This window comes from Ricinus communis, chromosome 10 (assembly GCF_019578655.1).
Source record: "Ricinus communis isolate WT05 ecotype wild-type chromosome 10, ASM1957865v1, whole genome shotgun sequence".
Classification (NCBI taxonomy): domain Eukaryota; kingdom Viridiplantae; phylum Streptophyta; class Magnoliopsida; order Malpighiales; family Euphorbiaceae; genus Ricinus; species Ricinus communis.
The window spans coordinates 14,476,686-14,496,633 of record NC_063265.1 but is presented as its reverse complement, the minus strand read 5'-3'; the positions used below and the strand labels follow the sequence as shown (position 1 = coordinate 14,496,633).

Below are 19,948 nucleotides of genomic sequence, written 5' to 3'. Positions count from 1 at the left end.
GTGCAAAAGACTTAGTAATATGACAATTATTGAATTAACAAAAAAAACCATAATAATTAGTAATTTATATTAGGGTCAATAGGTTCATACTATGTAAGTACCATTTCCTTTAGATAAAAACACTTCCTGATATTTTTGGATGGGAAGGTTTTATGGGGCATGCGATTTGGATATTCAATCATTAAAAACATGTGAGAAGCCTCAAAATGTGTCTCATCAACAACCACCAGCCCGAAATGTCGCAATTGGTCTCGTATGATGTCTTAGTACAGGCTTATGTTTCGTACGTTTAAATCCAATTTACCACTTCATTTAGCATAAATAATTCAATTCTTATATAGTTAACATACAGGAGATTTATAATTTCTTAAGTCAAATATAAAATATATCTTTAATTTGATTAAGAATTCTACTAAAATTTATGTGAAATCAATATTATTTAATAAATTCAAAGAAAAAATATATAAAAGAATGCTTGTAATTTGATAAATTATTATTTTACATATAAATTTTTTGTTTTAATAAATTAAAGTAGTTTATGCTGCTTGTAAAATATATATAATATATTGCTATAACATTATTAGATTACTAATGAAGCACTTATATGGCAAAATTACCTGTTTTTGTGTATCACATATAACACAATTGAAAATATGTCACCTCTGCAAACAAAGTGTCGCGTTTGCAAGAAATTATAGTGCCATAATAATTATATTTAATTTTACTATTGGAATACATCACATATATATACTGATTTATTAAAAGAATATCATAAACGATGTTTTAAATTTTTCCCAAGAAATATTAAATGATATTCTAAATTTTGTGATCTTATAGATTGAATAATTTAATAGGGTCGTGAATTAATATAATTTGACAAATACAAGTATTTCTTTTATAGGAAGACTTGCTGAGAGAGAATCCGAATGAATCAAGTAAGGTAATAGTTGAGGCCTTACTTCAAAAAAAAAAAAAAAAAGAAGAAGAAGAAGAAGAAAAAGAAAAGAAGAAGTCTCCCGTCTACCTTAGTCAATGAATCCACAAAGTGTCATTCTCATGAGTCATGCCTTGATAGCGATATAAGGCGTATATACACTTTGTTCAAAGATGATGCTACTCATTTCTTGAAGCTTTAAAACAAGAACCCTCCTAGGGTTCATCTTCATCATTCTTAATTTGATATCTACAATGAATTTTGTTTCGAACAGTAATATATTATTCTTAAAAATATATATATAAAAAATTGATTTAGAGTGTGTTAGATAGAACCGTTACGAATGAAAAAATACTATTTTAAAAATTTTAACATAGCATAATATTTTATTTATGTATTTCTAATTCCAGCATTGTGATGATGATACACATAATCATTAATGCTATAATCCATTTCCATAAAAGAGTCACACCTAGTGTTCATGATTTTGTTACTTATGGTCTTATAATATGTACATATTTAGAATACTCTTATTCAACAACTATCTAAAACTAGTATTTTAATCCAGTGGTAAAACGGGACCATTTTAAAACTAAACGTCTTACCAATTTCGAATAGAGAACTTAATTAGTGAGAAATTTAAATTTATATTTCAGAGTTGAAGAATTAATGTGTTTGATGTTTCTAACCATATTTTTGGACTCAAGGGAAAGTTCCCGGGAGTTGATTAATTAAGTTAATTAAACAGGTTTTGGTATTGTATTTATAGATTAATCCACGTAATATGCTCTTAACCATGTTCAGTTGACAATGTATGAGTAGAATAAATGCTGCAAGAGGCTACAAACTACAAAATGAACAAAGAAAACTACAAGAAGAAAACAACAGGCAAGCGAATCCCTAGTATCAAGTTGGCCTTATTATGTTTTTTACTTATCAAATTCTAAATCTTGGGGCCTTTGCTGAGGGAGGATAGTACCAAGAGAACAGCATATATCTATAGAAAATATGCTTCCATCTAACTTTATCAATGTTGGCATTTTATACACTGTGCAACATTCTCAAAACCACACATCATCAAAATGGACTCGGTTGGGCCATTGAGTCAGTCATATATTTAATCCTACAGTCTCTTCCCACTAACAGGTTGAGAAAATGTAATAAATTATTAGATGAATAGTTCTGTATTAATATAGAGTGTATGCCCTGCCTGCCTGTAAGAAGTTGAGAAATTAAATCCTAACGTTCCCATTATGTAACGTGCAATAGTTTTTAAGTGTTGTGGCCTTGTGGGTTTTGTGGTTAAGCGGTGTGTCTAGCTATATGTACTGGGCTGTGGCTTGTTCATGCTTTTTTTTGCCTATAACAAAAAGAATTACAGTAGTAAGAACACCATAATAAACTGCTTATAGCTGATTAAACAAGCAAAAGGTTGTGTGATGTATCTAAAAATAATCAAATTTATCTTTCAATAACTACTAGATGAAGATCCATAAAGCAAGTTAGTGGTGCAATGAGATATTTGGGACTTAAACGAGATTTCGCTACAATATAGAGAATTCATGGGACTTGGATTAAATAATAACAATTAAGATGTTAATCATCAGTTTGTGGTTAACGAACTTTTAGTATCGCTCCTGAATATTTGGAATTCTTAGCATGGCCGTTTGGTCTGCATGTTCTTTTCATCAACTTAAATTTGGCCATGTAAGGTATACATTTATACACATGATAAGTTAAAACTAGAATATAAGCATATAAGAGTTGTAATCCATCCAAGCCGAGCCGAACTTTAAGGACTTAAATTTGGTTTAGTTTAGATCTATAATCAATTTATATTGACTTCAATCTCCATTTAAATGTTTAAAATAAAATTCTAGTTTGGGTAGTTTTGAAAATTAAAATTCCCTGGATTAAAAACAATTTATTTATTGTGTTAAATAAATTTAGTTTCAGTTTATTCATTTAATAATCATATTGAAAAATAAAAAAGAAAAATTCTTATTTTATTTTGTTAAATGTAATAATTAGACTAAATAAAACGAAAGAAGCTTGGTCCAATTTATAAATGAATTGAATTCAAGTTTGAGATTGTTAGTCTCTTTGTTCAGCATATCTATGAATAAATGTATCCTCACAAATTTAATAAAGTAATTTTATAGCGGCTCAAACTTGAGTCTGAATCATTTAACTAAACAAACAAAAGTTAGAAGAGTTTTTGTCAGAGCTTCGATAACTCACGAGCAGTTCATTAGTTTATAAAATAATTATACTAGAGTTAATTTACTGCTTCCATACTCTGAATACGAGATCAATCCAATGTTAATACCAAGTTTACCGTTCCCTATATTGCATAGTTGACAAATCACAATGCAGTAAAATCAAGCATACCCTAGTTTAATAACCATTATTAAATTCAACACCAGGAGTAGAAAACAAAACCACCACCATTTATATATAACCTTTGCACAGTGGTTATGCTAATACAATTCTTTTGATCGATAACATCAGTGTCCTACTCCATTGATTATTGATATCTTCCTAAGCTAGTTTCTCCAGAAAGAAACAAAATTTTCTTTCGATGGAAACCAAAACTACCTCAGATATTCATCTTCCTCCTGGATTTAGGTTCCATCCCTCTGATGAGGAGCTAATAGTCTATTACTTGAAGAACAAGGTTACTTCAAATCCTCTTCCTGCTTCTGTTGTTGCTGACTTAGATCTCTACAAGTATAACCCATGGGAGTTACCAAGTATGTATGTGTATATGTTAATTGCATCCACCTTTTTGTCCTACTTATTTCTATTCATTCACTATCAAGCATGTTATGTTTTTGTTTTCCTGGAATAGAGAAAGCTTCTTTTGGAGAAGATGAATGGTATTTCTTTACACCGAGGGACAGGAAATACCCTAATGGAGCAAGGCCTAATAGGGCAACAGCCTCAGGTTATTGGAAGGCAACAGGAACAGATAAACCAATTCTTACATCATGTGGGACGACTAGCATTGGTGTCAAGAAGGCTCTTGTGTTCTACGGGGGACGGCCTCCTAAAGGAATTAAAACTGACTGGATCATGCATGAATATAGATTGCTAGACTCACTGTCCTTGAATCCCAAGAATAAAGGCTCCATGAGGGTAAGTGGGTTACTATAACTTTAACAGTATTTGTAGCTATATATTTGTTCTTCATGATCTTTTCAGAACATTTCCTTTTGCTGCAGCTGGATGATTGGGTGCTATGCCGAGTCAGACAAAAGAACAGCTTCCCGAGGAGCACTTGGGAAGATCCAAATGACCCTAGTTATTATGAACCTTTAGCAGCTGGTTACTTTCCTAAAGTAAATGACCCCAACACTGAAATGGTGAAAAACTATTTATACAATGATTGTCCGATGCTACCTTACATCTTTGCCTCTCAGGATTTTTCTTGCATTGACGAAGCCTCAAGCAGTAGCTTCCAGAGTAGTGATAAATCTTTCGCTTCATTACTCTACGAGGGGGATTCTGTTGACAAGGATATTCCTCAATTCTCGGTTACTTCTTTCAACAACCTGTTAATTAATAACCCACTAAAAAGAAACCAGAAGTGTTATATCAATATTCCACCAAGCAAGAAGATCATAAAGAGAAATCCTGATGAGAGGGAGGATACAGCTATAATCACCATTAAAGAAAATGAAGTGATGTGAATTTTCGCGGAAGAAACCAGTTTGATGGGCATTTGCTGTCTTGTTCAATGGAATTCTCTCAATATCAACAGCTTATCATTAGGCTTGCACAGGAGATGAACAGAGCAATAAAGAGAATGGTATATGCATTTGTACATATATATAAAATATAAAAAAATTTATATAGCCAGGTATATTGTATATACATACCTTCGTCATTTGTATATACTAGTTAGCCACAGCCAGTCTTTAGCATATGTTTTCCTAATGAACAATTGCAAGAACTAAAAGGATCAGATAGGATGACCCTTGTCGTCATAGATATATACTTTGTCCAGTTTTCTGATAATTATGATTGATGTGTGTGTGTACAAGGTTTGGAATTTTTTGTTATTTGATTTACTTCAAGTCTCAATTAACTCGGTTGAAGCATTGTAGTACTTATATGGACTTGGTCCAATTAATCAAATTCAGTTTTCAGGTTTTTTTCGTTTATAGGTTTTCTGTTGTAAAGAATGTACTGAGGGTGTAGCTTTTGAAAATGAACAAGGCAATGGACCCTAACTGGTGGAGTGGTGGTGATGCATTAATAGTCCTGTTCAGGTGGATAGGGTTGGACAGTAACCCTAAAATAAGAATTATATCTAACCAACTTTTTAGAAATATTTTAAAATTTAAAAAATAAATTATTTTTATTGTGTAGATCTTTTTAAAATATTATTTTTAATTTTTTAAAAATCATATATATTTTTTATATTTTCACACAGTAAAACTAAAAAAAGTACACAATATTTTTTATAAAAAGAAAAATAATAAGAATTTTTATTATTTTTTCATAAAAGTTCTCTAACATTCATTCCTACGCCTTTATGTTAACTCATCCTCTCTTCTTCTTCTTCTTCTTCCTAAATAAGTAATAACCCAATAATCAAAGAATAAAATTGGCAAAACTTATCATTCAATATGCCACCATGAAATCTAACAATTAAAGGGTTGAGTTTTTCGCTTGTCAAAAGAAACCTTTTATTGTTTGTTTTGAATGTTAAATATTCAACTTCTCCTCTAGAAAAATATTGGCATTTGCAGTCCTTAAGAAATAAATAATATAACAAACTATTATTAGCACATAATAGCAACAACGTAGGATAAACTAAAAATTGCTCACATCAGTAAAATCTCAAACAATCAGTAAATATTTGTTTATTCAATACTCTTTTTATTTTTCAGGGGAATTTATTTAGTGATCTTTGATGACTAAAAAGCAACATAACCACCAGAATTAATTTTCAGAACGACAATGGCTAAGTGCTAACTCGTAGAGCTGAGAGAGAGTACGAGAGGAACTTGAGAGAAAGAAAGCTCAGAATCAGAGCAAGTTAGGAAAATAAAAAGAATTACAGGACTGTTTGGAAGCGATAAAATAATACATGACTGATTTTTTAAATCTTTACAGGAATGACGAGAATCTATTTCCAACCACGACACAAATGCACGCACCATAAGAAGTTCTCCTCATACAAATAAATGCCAGAAAAGGCCAACACAACAACACCAAGAAATAAGTCGAAAAGCACATTACTTCTGCTGCATCACTTCTTTAGCACACTGCAAAATTGAACAACAAACATAAATAACCAATATATATTGAGCAGCATAGAGATCTCAAGATTACTATTACTGGGGACGCTTGGAAGGATGTTGCCATGAAAATTTGGTGAATCATGAATACTTAGTAAATCAAATTTGATTTTGAAGCACATATTCTGTGGGTTCCCTTCTTATTCATATAGTTAACAGTAAGAAACCAAAGCAGATCCCAACAACTGGACAACACTTGGTGCCCAAAAAAGTAATTTATCCAATATAGACAGAAACTACCACATTTTTTTGCATATGAATAATAACATAATATTCTTAGCAATTCTTCAGTAACCAAAACTTACTTGTATAAATAGGCTGCAATTCCCAGAATTATGCACAACAAAACAATATCAATGCAGAAATTTCTGCTAGATCTCAACTGGAATAAAGCAAGATGTTAGATCCACACATCCAGCTAAAAATAAATGGAAAACTAAACATTGTAAGGTTCTGCTCAATCACCTGGTTAACAGTGTCTTTAAGTCTAACATTGGTATTTTTCAGGTCAGCTGTTGCCTTGTCCACCTGCAAAGGTGCACTAAGTACAGTTCATATAAACTCAAAATTCCAGCAGTTCTGAACTGAAAACAGTATAAGGAAATAGCAATGCTTCTCACCTTTGTATCAATCTCATCCATCAAAGGTACTTGCCTATCTAACTCCTGCACATTCCAAATAATCATATTAAATATGGGACATTAGCAGACAAGGTAATAATTATATCCCAAATAAATTGAGTCATACATCCCCCACCACAACACAAGCACACAAAAGAAATGAGCTAAAACAAGAAAGTCCATAAGAAAAATAAAATACCTCATTCATGTCATGAGCCATGTCTTTCAGAGTATCTAATCCTTTGGAAATCATGTCCAAACCTTGATCCTGTGAAAAAGTAAAAATAAAAAAAATAGACAGTTAGCAGAACCATAGTATCAAATTCAAAAAATTAGGAAATTAACAAACTGCAACTCTAAAGTGAGCTTCCAGTAGATAATGAATGAGGCCTAAACAAACATAAACTTGCCTGCTTCATTCTACGCATCTCATACTCCTGCCTGAATTGACTTGATGTCTCATTTTCTTGAAAGTATTCATTATCAAAACGACCATCTATTCATCAAAAGTAAATATGTAACATAGAATAGAACAGTAAAATTAAACTCTTTCAACCACAGAAATATAAAGAGAAATAAATGTTCATAGATTATGAACTAGCACAAAATCAATTGCAACTCACGAAGCATGTAAATACAGTTTTAAAATCACATGAGACAGCCAGATCTATAGGCAAGATTTCAAAAGCATGAGCAATCACCTGAATCAAATTTGATTTCGGTTCGGGATGCTGAAGGAGCCCCCCAACCCCCAGTTTGTTTAGGAGCAGCTGCATTTCCATCAGGGATAGCTTGAATCCTATCTGGCAATGCAAGGACCAAATCATTACGGGCAGTAAGCTCTTCCGTTGAAAGCCCTTTAACCTATAAGTAGACCATGCCCAAAGTAGTCAATCACAGGCTTCTAAGACACAAGATAATTCATCACAAGCTTTATGTGAGCAATGAGAAAGCAAAATCAGCATACATCAATTTCCTTTGTGGATTTATTTTCAATATGAAGTGAAAGAAAAGAATGGGCATCATGGCAGAGATATGCTCAATTTGCAAATCCACTGTGAATTACTCTCATTTGTGTACAGATCAAAGGTGCAAATGCAGGTGTAAGAACTCAATTCTTGCAAAATCATGTCATCTGTAGCATGATTTCATTTCCTTCAAAACATTTATTTCTTAAAAGTTAAAAGAATTGATTTTAGCAACTATGGCCTTTGCAAACATGAGAATTGACCAAGTAGAATCCAGTTCAGTTGAATTCTTGCAATATTAAACTTTCCAAAACGCTATGGCCTTGTTTGAAGCAAATCATTAGCAAGGGTTCAGTTGAATTGAATTCTTCCAAAATCTTGCCATTTCTTAACATGATTTGATTTCTTTCAAATTGCCTTATGTCTTTTAAGTGGAAAGAATTGAATTCTAGCAACTATTAGGTTTCCAAACATAAGAATTGACTAAATAAAACTCAATTGAATTGAAGTCTAGCACTTCTGAATTAACTCCTAAAAAAGAAGAAAACAAATCATGAAACGATCGGAATACAGACCTTCTTAACAGCCAACCTCTGTAACTTAGGAACCTCCTCTAACAATTTTGCCTTTGTTCGACGAATCTCCGCGTTTAAAGCAACAGCAGATGCCTTATTTTTCTCTTTTGAAGCAACCTCTGCTTTCTGTGCATCACATTGCTCAAAGATAAATACACTTCACAAACAAAAAATAAACTAAATCTCAGTTCAATTTTAAGGTGAGACTTAAATTAACTTCAAATTGAAGTGACCTGAAGAGCGGATTCAATGTCGGCCTCAACGACGGCGTAAAGGCGAGCGAAGGCATCGTCACCGGAGACATTTAGATCTTTTTGCTTTTCGACGTCGTACCTGTCGTACTTCTGACAGATCGCATCTACTCTTGTTAAGATGTCGATCACGCTCATTTCTTCTCAAGGCTATTTACTGGTTTCAGTTAATGAATCGGTGAAAAAATCTAGCTGTTGAGGAGCGATTTGATTCCGATTAGTTTCGTCTCGGTGTGGGTTTTTTGGCGTTGCCGGTTAAGGTTTGAACTAAAAAGGTGAACTAACTACCAGCCTGTAAGCACAAAAAAGAAATTAAAAACAAATTCAAAAATAAGAAATAAAAAAGAAAGTTCTTCTTGCAGCTAGATTTTTGGATGACAAATTTAACTCAAGAACTTTTGTTTTTTCCTTCTTTATTTTGGCAAGTGTCAACAAAAATTGCTCGGCTACTTTGCTTGATTCAAAGACAAATATATTATATAAATTATCTGAAAACTGCTAATCAATTCAATTAAAGTTGTTCTTATTATTGTAATTAAATAATTTTTTATAAAAAATAAACATATTTTTTATATATATATTCATATGTACAAAAAATATATATGACCATGTATATAATAATTATAATTTATTCAATATAAAAAGATTCTTCTTAACTTAACTATATTTTTTATATTTAAAATTTCTTACTTTTAGTAAATAGTGATAATAGTTTTAACTATAATAAATTAAACTCATATAAAATATATTTCAATATAAAAGTTTATATACTTTTAATATTATAAAACTTCTTACTATATTTAAGAACTTAATAATAATTTAAAATAAATTAACGTGAGGAATTTCTTAACTTAATAGATTGTTTAATATTTTAAAATTATTAATAATAATACAAGAAAGTTATTTTTTTATATAAACATAAACTAGTTTTATAATATGCTATAAAATAAGTTGAAAATTTGATTAAGCATTTCTAAAGTAAAAATTTATATATATATATATTCTATTGGCGTGTGTTAAATATATATAAAATAATTTTAACAATAATATTTATTTTTTTGAATATTAATTTATATAAATATAATGATATTATTAATAATTTATATTTACTAGTTAAATAAATTGTAAAAGCAGTACGGAATATATTTTTAAAAATAATTAATAATGAATTTTCTAGATGTACATTTAATATTATTTCATTAAATACAATAATTATAATATATCATATTATTTATCATATTATCAAAAAGACAGAAAAGATTACATTTAGCCCAATACAAAATGCTGGATCACATAAAGATCAGAAAGTGTCCATGCTTTGTTTGACTTTTTTCTTTTTCTTTATCCAAAGTTCTACCCAAATTCTGCACTAGACCCAACAGAGTTACCTGAGCCTCTAAGACACTAAAATCAAATAAACCTTTAAAACGATAAAATAAATATATAGACAAATTATTATCTAGATATATACACCATGATTAATAGATTAATTAGAATAATTATACTTTTATATAAATATTTTATATTTTTATATTATATGATTAACACATCATTTATCAATAAATATGTATCAACTTTGACTCATAAGCTCACTAGCTATCAATAGGATTTCATGTTGTAAACTTTCTGAATCAGTACATTAATGTATTGATATCATCACACCACATTATTTCTATTAAGGTAGGCATGTCAATCCAAATTTCATTTGATACTAAATTTAAAAATAGAATTAGATTTAAAGGGACATACATTTCTAAATATAGAGTGGAAATTTATGTATATAAAATCGGTATATATATATATATATATATATATCAGTAAATCAAATGATTGAAATATGTGTAAATTAGACAATTTCTAAGGATGTAATGTTCACCTATTTATTGCAACATAACACTAAGCATTGTCTAAGTTTTCTACCTTCAAATATTAGGCAAAAGGATATTTCAAGTTCCTATATGAGAGCAACATAACACTTTTGAAAAGCTCTTTATTATGAATCAAAATGTCATAGTAGAATTCAAGACTTGTTGTATTAACCATGAGTACGGGTTTTGATCATGTTGCCTTTGTCATGGCCATATTCAGGACCGGACCACCTATCTTATAATTGCCGCCTCATTCATAATGTCGGAGTTGATGCTTGGTATCTCGTGGAGTTGTTTGGGGTTTAATTTTTCTAGTTCTGGGGTGCTTCTCAGGTCTGGTTCTATGTTGCTTGGGAGAAAGAGTGCTTGCATATGGAACAATGGAGGGATTGACTTCAACGATTTTCCTCTCCGTGGTCGATTAACTTATCATCTGTAGCTATGTGAAACGTTTCATGGTGATCTTAAGGAAGAATTTATATGTCCGGCCGAAGGTTTTGAAGAAAAAGAAGGAATTTGGTTTGTAGGTTGAACAAATCTTTATATGGTTTAAAGCGGTGCGAGGTATTGTAAGATTTGATTCCTTCATCATAAGCCTTGGATACAACAATGAGTACAATTTGGCATATTTGAGATTTGGTAAAAGTGATTTTATTATCACGATTGTCAGTGAAGGCAGCCATGGTAAAGGGTGTCCAAAGATCATATGAAGACTACAGATTGGCTAGGGAATTTGAAATGAAGGACTTGGGACCAGAGCAAGACTAAGATGCAACAGATTCACCAACCAGACAATAGGAAGATTTGGCTTCAATTATTTCGAAGGTTCACACTTCAATCAAAGATGTCAATTTCTCACCCCACCCTTCACTTTAGTTTCAAATTATCTCCAATTATGTGAGTCCTAGCGATAAGCGCAGAAGAAGAAAGGATGAAAATGTCTCGAATACCATATGCATCATTAATATAAATATAATGATAATTATTAATAATTTATATTTACTAGTTAAATAAATTGTAAAAGCGAGTAGTAAATATATTTTTAAAAATAATTAATAATGAATTTTCTAGATATGTACATTTAATATTATTTCACTGATGTACAATAATTATATTAACATGTCATAATTTCAGTCTCAATTGAAATGCACGTATCAAGATTTTAGCCAGAAAATACATTTAGCCCAATACAAAATGCTGGATCACATAAAGATCAGAAAGTGTCCATGCTTTGTTTGACTTCTTTTTGCCCTTTTTCTCAGTTGGACATAAAGTCCAAATATACAAAATTCTAGACCCAACAGAGTTAGGCTAAGGCCCAGTCTAAGACCAACAATCAAATAAATCTTAAGACAAACGTATAAAATAAATATATAGACAAATTATTATCTAGATATATACACCATGATTAATAGATTAATTAGAATAATTATACTTTTATATAAATATTTTATATTTTTATATTATATGATTAACACATCATTTATCAATAAATATGTATCAACTTTGACTCATAAGCTCACTAGCTATCAATAGGATTTCTGTTGTGCTAAACTTTCTAAATCAGTACATTAATGTATTGATATCACTGCGACCAAATTATTTCTATTAAGGTAGGCATGTCAATCCAAATTTCATTTGATACTAAATTTAAAAATAGAATTAGATTTAAAGGGACATACATTTCTAAATATAGAGTGGAAATTTATGTATATAAAATCGGTATATATATATATATCAGTAAATCAAATGATTGAAATATGTGTAAATTAGACAATTTCTAAGGATGTAATGTTCACCTATTTATTGCAACATAACACTAAGCATTGTCTAAGTTTTCTACCTTCAAATATTAGGCAAAAGGATATTTCAAGTTCCTATATAGAGAGCAACATAACACTTTTGAAAAGCTCTTACCTTATTATGCGTAACAGAATATCATAGTAGAATTCGGAGACTTGCTGTATAAACCATGAGGTACGGGTTTTGATCATATTTGCCTTTGCCAATGGCCTATATTGAGCCCCAGACCATGGTGTTAATTATCGAGTCTTACTGTCTGCCCATGTCATATTTGTGTTAATACTTGGTATCTCATGGAGTTGTTGCTTGGTTAATGCCTTTTTATTATGTGGTCTTATTTTTTAGTGCTTCTAGTTCTAGTGTCTAGGAGTTTCCTAATCAATAACTATTGTAGGAGCTAGAAAATTAATGTCTAATTCGAATGTAAGTGCTTGGAAAGATACATATGGAACAATGAGATCAGACAAAATTGTAATTTTTGAAAGAGTATATATTCTAAGTGGAGCAGATATAAAAAATAGTTGTAAAAGGTCCTTCGAGAAGTAATAAAGGCACTAATAGATTCTAGTACATATATTAAAGTAGATAGTCAGTTTACTTTTTCGTATATTGATTAGTTTATAGTAAAGGGGAGAGAAACTTTTGATGGGCAAGGAGAAATTGTATGGAAGAAAAATAATTGTGCCCAAAATTATAAATGCAAGTCACTTCCAATTGTAAGTGTATCAAAACAATATCATACACATATTTATTATCTTACAATATTGTTTTACAATAGTACTAACAAAACTTTCTCCATATGTTTTTCTTCATTTAAAAATTGTTCAAGAGTTTAAGGTTCAATTTTGTCACTAATAGCATTATCCAAAATATAACTTCTATTCAGAGCAAGAATTTTCACGTTAATATTTTAGGATGCAAAAAACCTCACTTTTTCAACACTTTACAACTATATATATATATATCTCTAAATAAATATAAGATTATTCAAGGTTCACAATCATGTATGAGCCGGTCCATGACATAATTTATCTGGAATATGCTTATTGGCTTTCTTGGTTAAATAAGGCCTTTTAGGTGGTTTATTTTGAGGAAACTAAAAATTTTGAAAAAATTTCCTTTCTCTGTTAATTAGTTTATATTTTATTTTTATAGTTTTCTTGTTTTCCTAAAACCAAAATATATATTAACCACTTGTGTTAACTTCTTTTAAAATGATTATATTTCTTTATAAATGATTACCATTGTTACTGGTATTTTTTGATGATCAACTTCTTTTGTTAATTTATAAAAGAGAGAAAAAGATGGAATAATTAACTACACAGTGCTTTCCCTTATACCCATGAAAACAAATACACAAGAGAATTAGAAGAAGACAACATATAATTGCTGCTGCACATCACCAAATGGGCAGAACATAAATCACAAGAACTGCAGAATATTGCAGCCTAAAATAGAAAACGCTCTGCAGAATCCCAACTATGGCACCGTAAGCAGCGGCTACAGAAATCAACCATGCATCAATACTTAACATGAGTCATCACCATAACAAAATAGACCAACAAGCACTATACCACCTCTCTTTTCGAAGCAAAGTGAAGCCTATTAACCCAGCTTCTGCAAAATTACACAGTACTTCAGCAATAAGCACTTGCCAAAGAACACACATCCAAGCAATAAAGTCATTCGGTCTATTAACTACCGATTTTGCTAAGTCGTCAGCTTTGTGATTGGCTGATTCTAGAAACATTACATGGATGAATGCGATGGAAGGAAGAAGACTATTGTTATACATGAATCAGATTCAGTAAAAATTGGTCTACCTTTGAAGGATGGGTGAGAGACTGATAACTCCACTGCTTTTGCCGTTGCGCATAATTCGGCTTCATTTAATTTTATCTTATGAAAGTGGATCGAAACTTGAATTATCGATCAGGAAAGACTGTTTTGATAATCAGTTGTAAAATTGCAGAGAATGTTTCCTCATTTTAATGTCGGAAATCTACATCTATAAACACTTCCTTTACATACTCGTAGACTTCCTCATGCATGGGAAGTTTTCAATTTAAAAAAGTAACCTTGATAGTTTTTTTCTCTTATTTTTATATGGGCTGAGCTTCCCATTATGGACAGGCCCAGCCTCTAAATCCAACAGTCTCTTTCACACTATGGCAGGCATAAATAAAAAGATTTCCATCTACAAGAAGCAAAACTACTGATGGTTGGTTCTTTTGTATTCTTCTTTTTGTTTATGTTGTATATACTAGAGAACTTCTATTCTTACTTAAAGGAATTCAGTTTTAAAAAAATAGAAAATGGGCACCTTAAGTTTAATAATTTCTTACTATAAGAAAATCTAAATGTTGATATTTAGGGATTTGTATCTCTCCCACATTATTAAGTTATTAATTTTTGAGGAGTATTTCTCCGACATTGTTAAGTTAACAATGTTGATGTCACGACCCCACCCGTGGACCCGTGACCGGCACTAGGGAATGGGTAGGCTTAAGGCCACCAACTCCCGTAGTAAGCCTTACCGAACAAAATTTAGATAATCAGTTAACAACTTATAAGATAATCACGACAGACATTCATAATTAAATGCTATCAGATCTTTGTATTCCCACACGTCCAACATGGACCAGAATGATTATAACAATTATTAAAATTTCCTACTGCGGGTAATCTAGAGTAAATATTAAACAAGTATAATAGTGCAAGGAGATTACAAAGTCCGAAGAGGAAGAAGTCGGACTGTCAACAATGTAGACGGCGAAGGTCTTTAACTATCACCTGAAAAAAATTTACAACTGAGACTGTCAGTCTCGGGAGTGAGTTAAAATCAAATAATCTAAGGAATATTGCAACTTCACATGATATATTAATTATTCAAAACAATATACCAATTTCTGAACATAATTACAATCATAATATATAATCATACACCATAATAATAAAATGATAAAAAGGAGAGAGAATAAATAAATAAAGACATTTTTTTACTTTCACGGGACGAGTGGCTCAGTAGAACCCTAACCCCAAATTCTAACAGCCATTTTGACTCTCTTAATCCAATAAGACTGGCGCCCAGAGAGCAATGCTCGACTAGTGACCTTACCTCCAGTCTGGTCACTTAAGTATCCAAATAAGTCGGCGCCCAGAGAGCAATGCTCGACCAGGGACCTTACTCCGACAATTTACTCAAATCAGCCCAGAGAGCCATGCTCGACCAAGGCAAACCCATAAAAATCTTATTACATGTCCATGATCATTACCGGTGCGCACGCGGTCCTGATGTAACCCATCAGGTGGCATGTTCTACGAAAGCCACATTTTCCAATTCGCAATCATCACATATAATAAATTTCATTATCTAATGAAATCATTTATTTTGCGATACTAATAATCATATTAAGCACAAATTCTAAAATGGCATATTAAAATCAGACTTAGCAATAGTGCAATGATTAAATGACTTTAACTCACAGATTTGATGCGTTCGATCTCACTCGCCCTACGGGTGGAGGTGCGGTCAAGGCTGAATTATCTAATAACAAAAGACATACAATTAATAGACATTCAAAAATTTCTCCTAAACTTAGATCCTAAGGTCGACTGCCTAGAATTTAATTGGACTCGAGGAATCTGCCGAAAGTTTGATAGAATCTCCCATAAATTACGGATATTTACCCCCCGTAAAACGGGTCCAGGACCTGCCAAAAACATATCAAACATGCTGGAATTTAATAACAGGAGCCGGGCCACAAGAACTGCATTAATATTTTCCCGACTCCAAAACACCACAACCCAAATAATTTAATTTGATTTATTTTTAAACTACCTATCACAAGCAATTAATAGCCACAATGACTTTCTAATATTATAACAAAATTTTTCAGAGTCTAAAATAAAATTATACCGAGTTAAAAATTAAAATATTTCGTCGGCGGGGTCACCGGGTCCGTCCCAATGAAATCGAATGTCAAGGTTTGGAGCGGAGTGGAGTCCTAGTCAAGAGTTTTGGTCGAAAGGGCCTAAGACGGATCGGAAGGGGCCGGAAAGTCGCTCCTCACCCGACACCTTGCGCCAGGCTTGCCAAGGATTTTCCGACAGAGGAGGGTTGCTCTCGGTTTTCGGGTGAGGAACTCGTCCCGATGTCGATCATGCGGCCTACGCCCGAGGCGCGCTAATCGACCCCCTACATCTTAATCTTGACAACATCGACCGGAAGGAGGAAGGGAAGGCTGCTGCCGAGAGCGCCAGCCAGAGAAGTGAGGGGAGAGCAGCGGGGGCTTGCAGTCGTGGGGAAGAGCGAGGGAGAGGAAGAGGGTGGAAGGAAAGAAAGGAGAGAAAAGTGGGAGATAGGGGAGAAAAGAAAAATAAATAAATAAAAGGGTTCTTTATTTATTTATATATATATGAATTATTATTATAATAACTAAGGGTGCTACAGTTGAGGTACCTTCCAAGCCTATATAATAGAAGTCTCACCTTGTTATTCTATCATCCAAAAAATAAGAGAAAAATATTAGAGAGTTAAGCAATTATTTTTCTCCTATTATAAAGAGAGAATTTTAATATTTTCTCCTTTATAAATAGAGAGTTTGTAACTTCTATTATTTTCTTATAGTAAAATTCTTCTATCCTTGCCCGTGGTTTTTACCGTAATTTGTTTAGGAATTTTTTACGTAAATCTGTGTGTTCTATTGTGTATTTTGTCTTACTTTATCTTTATTTTCTCAAATCATTAGCTGTGATTTTGCTCTATCAGGTTCATATTTTTCTACAATTGGTATCAGAGCTTGATTAGCAAGAAATTTCTTAAAATTCGGTGGTTGCAGCTCAGTCTGATCTTTCACATCAGAAGAGGATTTTTTGAGGTTTCTTTGGTGCAAAAGAGCTTGTGTGGAGTAGTAAGAATACTTACAATTTGGGGAAGATTCTATCTAAGGAAATTGGTATTTAAGAGGTCCGCTTGTGACCCTCCAATCTTTCCTGGAAACTTACCTAGTGAGTTGTGTTCATTACTGCGGTTCATTTTACAAGCTAAAAGGCACCGTTTGTGATAGAAGCAATGGCGGCAAAATTTGAGATTGAAAAGTTCAATAGGAGTAATTTCTCATTGTGGAAATTAAAGATAAAGGCTGTATTGAGAAAAGACAATTGTCTTGCGACAATCAGTGAACAACCGACAACACTCACAGATGATAATAAGTGGAACGAGATGGATGGGAATGCTATTGCAAACCTTCATCTGGCACTTGCAGATGGGATCTTGTCCAGAGTGAAGAAAAGAAAAGCGAAGGAGATTTGGGACTACCTCACTAGACTGTACGAAGCCAAGTCATTACACAACAAAATTTTGCTTAAGAGGAAACTTTACACATTAAGAATGTCAAAATCTACTTCAGTGACAGAGCACCTTAATGTCTTGAATACTCTATTTTCTCAACTCACATCTCTGGGCTATAAAATAGAGTCACAAGAACGTGCAGAACTTCTACTCCAAAGTCTACCTGATTCGTATGATCAACTCATCATCAGTTTGACAAATAATGTTGTTACCGAAATTCTAGTCTTTGATGATATAGCGGTAGCTATTCTTGAAGAAGAAAATCGTAGAAAGGAACAAAGAAGACAAGCGGCGGTGCAGTTCACAATGGGTGGAAGCCTTGATGGTGATGAGAGGAGATCAACAGAACGTGGTTCAAATGGGAGTCACAATCATGGTAGATCAAAATCAAAAAGTAAGAAGAATTATAAATGCTACTATTGTGGTAAGAAAGGTCACCTGAAGAGGGATTGTTGGAGTCTGAAGAATTCCAATCCTCAAGGAAATGTGGCATGCACTTCGAATGATGGAAATGTATTGTGCTGTGAAGCAACAATATCAACTAAGAGCAGGAAGAGATTTGCTGATGTATGGCTTCTTGACTCAAGAGCAACTTATCACATGACCTCTCGAAGAAAATGGTTCCATCATTATGAACCTATTTTAGGAGGATCTGTGTATGGTTGTGAAGATAATGTCTTAAAAATCATAGGCATTGGAACTATCAGGTTGAAGATGTATGACGGTACAATCCGCACTATTCAAGGAGTGCGACATGTGGAAGGTCTGAAGAAGAATTTGTTATCTCTGGGATAGCTGGATGATCTTAATTGCATTATCAAAGTTCAGAGAGGAATCATGAAGATTAGCCGAGGAGCGCTTGTAATTATGAAAGGAGAAAAAATTGTTGCTAATTTGTATATATTTTTGGGAGAGACTGTGCATGAAGCAGAAGCATCTTTTGCTTCAAGTAGTTCAAGCGAGAGATCTACAATGGTGTGGCATCAGAAGCTTGGACATATGTCTGAACAAGGCATGAAGGTTCTTGCTGAGAAAAATCTACTTCCTGGTCTCACAAATGTATCATTACCCTTTTGTGAGCATTGCATAACAAGCGGCAAAATCGACTCAGTTCGATACATCCAATTCTAGAAGCAAGGATGTTCTAGAATTAGTTCACTTTGATGTATGGCAAGCACCAGTTTCATCACTAGGAGGAGCTAAGTACTTTGTGTCCTTCATCGATGATTACTCCAGGAGATGTTTAGTGTATCCTATCAAGAGCAAGGGAGATGTATTTGCAGTTTTCAAAACTTACAAAGTACGGGTTGAACTTGATTCAGGGAATAAGATCATGTGTTTGAGGACAGATAATGGAGGAGAATACACAAGTAATGAATTTAATAGCTTTTGCAAGTAAGAAGGCATCAAGAGGCAGTTCACTACGGCATACACTCCTCAACAAAATGGAGTGGCGGAAGCGGATGAACGAACTCTGTTAGAAAGAACTAGAGCATTGTTGGGAGCCCAGCCTAAATAAGGTATTCTGCACGAGGCGCTTAACACCGCATGTTATGTGATTAACCTGGGGTCTCCATCTACAAAGAATTGATCAAAAGACACCAATGGAGATGTGGGTGGGAAGCCAGTTGATTATTCAAAACTCCATATATTTGGAAGTCATGTGTATGTTATGTATAATATCCAAGAAACTACAAAGCTGGATCCAAAATCTAGGAAGTGTTTGTTCTTGGGATATCTTCGATGGTGTGAAGGGTATCACCATGGGATCCCCCAGAGGTTATAATCACGAGGATGTAATCTTCTTAGAAGATAAATTGAAGGGAGAAGATGATAGCACTTTAAAAGAAAATTCGGAGACTACAACTATACAGGGTGGAAAGAAAGTCTATAAGAAGATTCTTCGGCTGAGCACGAAGAGGAAGAACCGGTCGAGTTTGAAGAGCCATCCGAGTTTGGAGAGTCAGAACTTGGAAAGGGAAAACGTATAAAATTTACACCACCTGGCAGAAAGATTATAATATAGGCAGCAATATCGCATACTGTCTTCTAACTGAGGAAGGGGAGCTATCAACTCTCCAAGAAGCAATGAGCAGTTTTAGATGCATCTCAGTGGATGGCAACAATGCAAGAAGAGATGGAAGCTCTACATAAAAACAAGACTTGGAAGCTTATGCCACTACCACAAGGAAGAAAGGCCATTGGCAACAAATGGGTCTTTAAGATTAAAAGAAATAGCGATGATCAAGTGGAGCGGTTTCGTGCAA

At 32.9% G+C, this 19,948-nt stretch overlaps 2 protein-coding genes across 2 annotated transcripts; one reads left to right on the top strand and one right to left on the bottom strand.

Annotated features, from left to right (window-relative positions):
- The first annotated feature begins 3,515 nt into the window (after positions 1-3,515).
- LOC8284543 (NAC transcription factor 29) lies at positions 3,516-4,626 on the top strand. The gene is made up of 3 exons (XM_002519504.2): positions 3,516-3,687; positions 3,786-4,072; positions 4,159-4,626. Exons 1-3 carry the CDS (start codon positions 3,516-3,518, stop codon positions 4,624-4,626), a joined length of 927 nt encoding a protein of 308 aa, XP_002519550.2.
- A 1,323-nt stretch (positions 4,627-5,949) lies between these two features.
- On the bottom strand, positions 5,950-9,116 carry LOC8284544 (syntaxin-71). Its single transcript, XM_002519505.4, has 9 exons — positions 8,640-9,116; positions 8,407-8,532; positions 7,565-7,727; positions 7,274-7,359; positions 7,063-7,131; positions 6,864-6,908; positions 6,709-6,771; positions 6,549-6,625; positions 5,950-6,210 (listed from the first exon to the last, which is right to left on the bottom strand). The coding sequence occupies exons 1-9, from the start codon at positions 8,793-8,795 to the stop codon at positions 6,195-6,197; spliced, it is 801 nt and encodes a 266-aa protein (XP_002519551.1). The 5' UTR covers positions 8,796-9,116; the 3' UTR covers positions 5,950-6,194.
- Positions 9,117-19,948: the final 10,832 nt, after the last annotated feature.

Excerpts from the sequence above, each read along its gene's own strand:
- LOC8284543 (XM_002519504.2), top strand. The coding sequence starts at position 3,516 with ATGGAAACCAAAACTACCTCAGATATTCATCTTCCTCCTGGATTTAGG. Across the intron at positions 3,688-3,785 it reads TAACCCATGGGAGTTACCAA|AGAAAGCTTCTTTTGGAGAA; the intron begins GTATGTATGTGT and ends TTCCTGGAATAG. Across the intron at positions 4,073-4,158 it reads AGAATAAAGGCTCCATGAGG|CTGGATGATTGGGTGCTATG; the intron begins GTAAGTGGGTTA and ends CTTTTGCTGCAG.
- LOC8284544 (XM_002519505.4), bottom strand. The coding sequence starts at position 8,795 with ATGAGCGTGATCGACATCTTAACAAGAGTAGATGCGATCTGTCAGAAG. Across the intron at positions 7,728-8,406 it reads AGAGGTTGGCTGTTAAGAAG|GTTAAAGGGCTTTCAACGGA; the intron begins GTCTGTATTCCG and ends GTCTACTTATAG. Across the intron at positions 7,132-7,273 it reads AGATGCGTAGAATGAAGCAG|GATCAAGGTTTGGACATGAT; the intron begins GCAAGTTTATGT and ends ACTTTTTCACAG.